The sequence below is a fragment of the Trichechus manatus genome, unplaced genomic scaffold (genome assembly GCF_000243295.1).
Source record: "Trichechus manatus latirostris isolate Lorelei unplaced genomic scaffold, TriManLat1.0 scaffold00122, whole genome shotgun sequence".
Lineage (NCBI taxonomy): Eukaryota > Metazoa > Chordata > Mammalia > Sirenia > Trichechidae > Trichechus > Trichechus manatus.
This window is the reverse complement of record NW_004444058.1, coordinates 5,559,364-5,566,530: the sequence shown is the minus strand read 5'-3', so window position 1 is coordinate 5,566,530 and position 7,167 is coordinate 5,559,364. Positions and strand designations below refer to the sequence as shown.

Here is a 7,167-nt window from a genome sequence, read left to right as displayed (position 1 = left end):
CCAGATCGCGATGGCGAGGCTTGGGGCAGATCTTGGCTTCAAGGTGGGCTCCAGGGTCGGGGCTTGGGCGGTGAGGGCAGGTGTGGGTGCGAGACCAGAGGGGTGGGCAGTGCCAGAGGGCAGATCGCAGGGGCAGGGCCTGATGGGCAGAACTGAGGTTCCAGGTGGGAGCAGGGCCTGACAGGTAGATCCTGGGACTCCCTCCTCCTACATAGTGCTGCCTCAGTATCCCCGGGCGGGGCCCTGCCTTCGCATAGAAAAGCTTGGAGTGTCACGTGGGTTCAGCTCTTGTGCACTGGGGTGAGGGTAATAGAGGCTGCCCTGGACCCGCCGCCTGACCCAGGATCCCCCTCCCCCGTGCAACACCAGGGTGGGGTGAATGCCGGCACGAGGGCTCTAGACCCCTCCCCCCAGCGTGCACAGTTAATCACATGACTGTTCCCCCGAGTGGGAAGGGTTTCAGGTCAGGCTCTTAGCCAGGTGGATGCACAGACCCCAGGTCCAGGCCGCGCCGCGGTTGTGTGTCCCAGGCAGGTGCTGGAGCCCCTCTGAGTCTTGGTGTCCACACATGTGGGGCGGCGGTACGAGCAAAGGTCTGGGGACCCAGAGCCAGGGTTGGGTGCAGGCTGGCTTCCTCCGGCTGGCTGAGTACCCTCTTGGGCTTGTTTCCTCCTTTGCAAATGGAGACAACAGCTCATTGGGTTTGTTCTAACCCCCAACACCCCGAGCTCTGCAGCAGCGCCCACCACGGAGTAGGCATCTACAAAGAGACACTTCTATGAGTAGCAATGATTATTACTCCTGTTTTAGTGGGGGTGCTCACTTCTCTTTCCTAGGCTTCTCTAACCGAAGGCGAAGAACAATGATAATAATAAAGCTAGTCCCCCCAGCAGGGTCCTTTCCTGTGTCTAGCACTGCTGGGTCCCCAGCACCCACAGGTGGGCACGCCCCACCCCCAGCTCATGCTTCTGTGTAGAGTGAACGGCCTGAAAGGTCCCTCGTGCTGCTGGCACGGGTCACCACTGTAACAAACATGCCCAACAGTGTGTAGTGGCACCAATGCACCCAACAGCATTTCTTATCATAGGACAGGGCAGGGTGACAGGCCCTGCCAGTGTCCCCACATCCCTCCAGAGTCCTCTTCTGCCAGAGTGGAGGAACTCTGGGCGGGTTTCATGAGCCAGGAATGTGGGAGGCAGGACGTGAGTTTATTTGCGGGGGATGTCACACTTACTGTCCCCTTTTTGCAGATGGCCCAAGCTGGTCACAGCTGGGTGACAATGGGGGTGCTCTTTCCAGGGCCTGGGACGGGGGAGGCAGTGTCAGGGGAGAAGACTCCACGCCACCCCCAACCCACTTCTCTTGACCTCATTTGCCCATCTAGGTCGGCTCCTGCGGCTTCAACAGCCGCATCCTGCCCAACGTGTACCCCATACGGCTAGTAAAGGTCAACGAAGACACGATGGAGCTGCTGCGTGATGCTCAGGGTCTGTGTATCCCGTGCCAGGCCGGTGAGCGGCCCCTCCCTCTGCCCCCCTAATCCTTGCCCCTCCTACTCACCCTCCCCTGTGCCTGCACTTCGCCCAGTCCCCTTGCTTACCCTGCCACACCTCACACCCCACCCGCTTCTTCCCCACCCCCCTAAATCCAGCCACCCTTGCCACTCTTCTGCCCCGCCCACCTCATTCCCCTTTCCCGCCTTTCCCGCCCCGCCCACCCTGCTCCCTTGCCCCGCCCACCCCGTGCCCCATGTCTCGCCCCCTCACAGCCTGAGCTTGGCGCCTCCCCAGGCGAGCCTGGCCTCCTCGTGGGTCAGATCAATCAGCGCGACCCACTGCGCCGATTCGACGGCTACGTGAACGAGAACGCCACCAGCAAGAAGATCGCCTACAACGTCTTCCGCAAGGGCGACAGCGCTTACATCTCAGGTGTGCGGCCCGCCTGCCTGACCAGGGGCTGGCAGGGAGTCGGGGTGGGGAGGGGGGACCCACCACTCCACCGCTCTCTCCGTCCCTGCCAGGTGACGTGCTGGTGATGGATGAGCTGGGCTACATGTACTTCAGGGACCGCAGCGGGGACACCTTCCGCTGGCGCGGGGAGAACGTGTCCACCACTGAGGTGGAAGGCGTGCTGAGCCGCCTGCTAGGCCAGGCGGACGTGGCTGTGTACGGAGTGGCTGTGCCAGGTAAGTCGGAGTGCAGGCAGGGGTGGTCCTGCGGTGTGTGTGGAGGGGTGTACCGGTGTGTGGGAGTCCCAGAGTGGAGGAGGGAGTGGCCCAGAGATACAAGTGCCCTTGGGCAGTGCACAACCTGGACAACTGCTCATGGAGGCTTGGTTGGGACCCCTGGCTTTGAAGCCACCCTCATGCGTGGCGTTGAACCTATTTCCTCATCCGCAAAATGGATCACTAAAGTAGTGCCTCTGAGGGCTGCCGGAGTGCAGGGAATGCTAGATAAAATGTTCAAGGCTTTGGCCAGTGCTGTGCTAAGTGGAGGGGAGCACCTGTTTGAGGTGGGGCAAGGGGCACATCCTCAGCCAAGCCTCCTTCTCAGGAGTGGAAGGCAAAGCTGGCATGGCAGCCATCGTGGACCCCCAGGGCCAGCTGAGCCCCAACGCACTGTACCAGGAGCTGCAGAAGGTGCTGGCTCCCTACGCCAGGCCTATCTTCCTACGCCTCCTGCCTCAGATGGACACCACAGGTGTGGCCCTGACTCCTCTGTCTGTCCATCTGTCAGTCCCTTGCTCTGTTCATTCACAACAATTCACTCATTTCTCCCAGTTCAGCTTCCATGCCAAGGCTGGCATAATGGTTGTACTTCTGTGGTTATCAGTTTCCATTTCTCATTCCCACCCAGCTAACCAGTTGCCACCAAGTCGACTGCGACTTGTGATGGCCCCTTGTGGGTCAGAGTAGAACTGTGCTCTGTAGGATTTTCAGTGGCTGATTTTTCAGAAGTAATCAGCAGGCCTTTCTTCTGACACTCCTCTGGGTGGACTCAAACCTCCAACCTTTTGGTTAACAGCTAAGCACATTCACCATTTGCACTGCCCAGGGCCTCCCCTTCCCCCACTAGGATTCCTAAAAGAGTGGTATATCTCTTCATTTTTCTGCATTTTCCCCAATTGCTGGGAAGTTTGAGCAAATCTTGTGCCTTTTGTATTTCCTCCTCTGCAAATTGCCTGTTTGTGTCTTTCGTCCATCTGTGCCTTGGTGTTGCTGTGTGTTTCTTTGTGATTTGGAGGAGTTCTTTGCAACAATCTGCACATTAATTCCTTAGCAGCTTCAGACATGGAAACTCTCTTTTCCTACTCTGTATCTGACTTTTAGCTTTGTTCACAGGGTTCCTTGTGGAAGAGAAGCCCTTAATTTCAACATGAACAAATTTCTCCTTTTTAAAAAATCTTATGATTTGTGCTTTTGAAGTTTTGTTCTAGAAAACCTTCCTAACTCTAGAGCACAGAGGTATTCTCCGTTGTTTACATCTATTGATGCTAATCCTCAGTGTTATCTTTCTAAGAACTATTCTTTAATCATTTACTGCAGGGCTCGAGTTCCCTGGGCGGTGCAAAATGGTGAACAAACTTGCCTGCTAACCAAAAGGTTGGAGTTTTGAGTCCGCCCAGAGACACCTGGCAAGAAAGGGCTGGTGATCTACTTGTGAAAAGTCAGTCACTGAAAACCCCATGGAGCACAGTTCTACCCTGACACATACAGGGTTGCCGGGAGTTGGAATAGACTCAATGGCAACTGATTTTATTTACCACAAGGGGTTAGAAAACTTTTTCATAAATGGCCAGGTAGTAAATGTTTTCAGCTTTGTAGGCCATATGGTCTGTCACAATGACTTAACTCTCTCCCTGTAGCACGAAAGCAGCCATAAACCAAAAAGAAACCAAGCCCCTTGCCGCTGAGTCAATTCTGACTCATAGTGACCCTATAGGACAGAGTAGAACTGCCCCATAGGGTTTCCAAGGAGCAGCTGGTGGATTTGAACTGCCAACCTTTTGGTTAGCAGCCCAACACTTAACCACTGGGCCACCATGGTTGTAAAATGGTGGTAGCAGTAATAGTGTCATTAGAACCCGTCTAACTTCAGGGAGGATAATGACCAGGAGCAGCCCAAAGCTGATTCCCATGAGGTGGAGGTCAGACATATCTCCACTCTCCCACCTTTGTACCGATTCTGACACGAGCCGTCCCTCCCACAGCACTCTCTGCTTCTCTTCTGGGCTTGATAATCCCCTGTAATGGCCACACAGAACTCACAGAACATATTTACAGTTAAGTGGTTTGTTAAGGAGGTAGCAGGGTACAGCTCAGGATCAGGATCAACAGGCTACAACTCAGGATCAGGAGGCATGTAGGCAGAGTCTGCCTTCTTCAGTGCAGGACAGCTTGTTCACCTCCTGTTGGCCGTCTGTCACTACTGACTGTGCTGCTGGGCCCCTTCTGGGCTTCTTACTGTCTTCAGTGTTACAGACCTTGACCTGTGTTACGGCTCTTTTAGGAGGTTCCTTGCCTCCTCTCTCTCTCTCTCTCTCTCTCTCTCTCTCTCTCTCTCTCTGCTTCCTCTTTCTTCTGCTTCTTTCTGTCTGAAAAACTTCAGTGGAGCTGGCTGCATATATATACAACTCCTTGTCAATTTCAAGGCATGGTCTCTCCAAGCAGGGGCCACCAACTGACCAATCCCCTCTCAGTAAGCCATAGACATTTCATTTGCATAGTAGGCCACAGGTACTTCATTTGCATAGTAGGTCACAGACACTTCATTTGCATGGTCTGTTGACCAATCCCTGCAAGATGCATACCAATCACAGGGTAGGCTGTAACCCAGAACCAGACAAAAAGTATCAAACTTCAAGACGTTTACAATTTACCCAGAAAATGTCAGTTAACCTTAACAAAAATAACAAACTCTCTCTGAGGTAGAAAACTAGCGCAAAGGTAACTCCTCAGGGCTTAGGGGAAAAACTTCTCAAGCTGTTTTTCCAAAGAACCAAAGCAAAAGGCCACATAAAGGAACTCATTTCACCACAGTGATGCATACACAAATGGACGTGGCTGTGTGCCAATAAACCTTTATTTACAAATGCAGATGGTGGGCTGGATTTGGCCAAAGGGCCGTAGTCAGCTGAACCCTCATCCACTTTGTGGCAGCTGCATGGGGGTGAACATGTGACCAGGCTGGGAGCACTCAGTCTCTTGCTGTGATGAGGGTAGTCAGGAAGTTCTCCCGGGAGGAGGGAGCATGAGGGGGTAATTAGGCTGGCAAATGGGGACGGGTGTTCCTGCCTAGGCGCTGGCCTGTGGAGAGGGCTGGAGGAGGCGCAGGAGAAGATGGTATGCTGGGGGGCTCCTGGAAGCCCCCTTCCCAGCCCTGGTCCCCCCACAGGCACCTTCAAGATCCAGAAGACACGGCTGCAGCGTGAGGGCTTCGACCCACGCCAGACCTCAGACCGGCTCTTCTTCCTGGATCTGAAGCAAGGCCACTACCTGCCTCTGGACGAAGACATCTATGGCCGCATCTGCTCAGGGGCCTTTGCGCTCTGACCCTGCTCCTGGCAAGTCCCACCTGGGCCCTTCCACCACCTGTCCTGGATCCCCTCCCCACTGTCCCTTGGCCTGCATCTCTCCCGGCCTCTCCCTGTCACCTCTACTACTCTGCACCCTGCCTCGCCTTTCCTCTGTCCTCCTTGGGTCTTGGCCTCTGTCTCCCTCTGTGTTCAGTCCCCCTTCTTTCCTCCCTCTTTCTCCTCCACTTCTCCTCTCTCGTTCCCTCCTCTCTCCTACCAAGAGCAGAAGGAATGTTACCTGGGAGCTGTGTCCTGTGTGGGGCCTATCTATCCTCGGGGCCTCTGTGGACTATTGTGCCTCCCTGCCCCCCCGCCGTGGCCCCCCCCCAGGCCTCCTGTCCTCCCTTTCCCATGGCCTCCTCTCTTCTTTCCTGTGGCCTCCCATGCATCCTCCCTGCCTCCCCTGTGGCCTCCCTCCATGGCCTCCCCTTCTCCCTCCCAGCTGTGCCTTAAGGATCCCTGTCCAGGTCACCCTCAGCTGCGGTTCCAGAACAAGATTGCTCTTCTGAACTCCAGGCTGAACTCCAGGCTGGCCCCACCCACCGCTACTGAGCAGAGCAGCCAGGGTGGTCTGCCCAGTCCGTGGGTGTGGGTGTGGGTGTGGGTGTGTGTGTGTGTGTGTGTGTGTGTGTGAGAGAGAGAGAGAGAATGAGGGAGGGGTGACATTGGTAGGGGATCCCCATGTCAACTGGAAGTCTCGCCTAGGGCTCTTTTGCATGTCCCCATCCCTGCCGGGTCCCCGGCCCCGCCTGCCCCTCCTGATGTTCCGAAGCTTCCGGAATGGACTGTGACTGCCTGGACTTCGCCACTGCCCCCCCTACCCAGTTGTCCCCATCAGGCATCTCCATGGAGCTCCTGTCTGAGGGTTCGGAAGTTGCGTGGCTGGCTGCTTGGCGGCCACGAAGGTCTGGTTGTGTGACTGCTCAGACGTACTTTCTGGTGAGGAGGCCTCTTGGGTGTCCCCATTCAGAGTGGCTGCTGGAGGAACCCCCTGGACTGGGAGAGGCCTCCTGCACCATGGGGTAACGTCTGAGACGACCTCACAGACCCGAGGGTTCCCATGGCGGTGACCCTGTAGACGTCCCCCTGACCTCACTACAGACAACTCGGACACTGTGTCAGTACTGACATCACAGGTGACCCTGAGGACGGCTCAGACACCTCCCAGCCTCGTTGGGGGCTGATCTCGGACACCCACACCAGCCTTGTTGGGGGCCAAGCACCCAGACCCCTGCCGGCCCCACCTGCACTGAGATTGTTTCCTAGTTGAATTTAAGAAATAAACCTGCAGAGCATGGGCTCCAGTGGAGCCCAGTCATTCACACTGTCCCTACTCGGCACAGGCTAATTTCTGGATGTCAAAAGGTAGGGGCTTGTGGCCCTCATGGGGACACATGCTTGCCAGACACAAGCAAGACAGATACTGCTGTTTCCTGCACTGCCTGTTGCCCCCTCACCCACGTGCAAGGGCTACTGGGGGGACTTAGGATGGGAGGCATGCGGGCTAGGGTACTCTCCACTCTGCCAAGGGTGGGAGCAGCCCCCTAGCAGCCTCTGGGGCCTCAGAAAGCCTCGCATCTGCTTTGATGGCCC

At 55.9% G+C, this 7,167-nt stretch overlaps 1 protein-coding gene across 1 annotated transcript in view; it reads left to right on the top strand.

Moving 5' to 3' along the window:
* SLC27A1 (solute carrier family 27 member 1) overlaps positions 1 to 5,561 on the top strand; it is a 36,157-nt gene extending 30,596 nt beyond the window's left edge. Inside the window, exons 8-12 of the mRNA XM_004384403.1 lie at positions 1,385 to 1,511; positions 1,791 to 1,928; positions 2,021 to 2,185; positions 2,553 to 2,699; positions 5,394 to 5,561. Coding sequence (XP_004384460.1) covers positions 1,385 to 1,511; positions 1,791 to 1,928; positions 2,021 to 2,185; positions 2,553 to 2,699; positions 5,394 to 5,551 — 735 coding nt within the window. The 3' untranslated portion in view covers positions 5,552 to 5,561. The remainder of the gene's footprint in view (positions 1 to 1,384; positions 1,512 to 1,790; positions 1,929 to 2,020; positions 2,186 to 2,552; positions 2,700 to 5,393) is intronic.
* Positions 5,562 to 7,167: the final 1,606 nt, after the last annotated feature.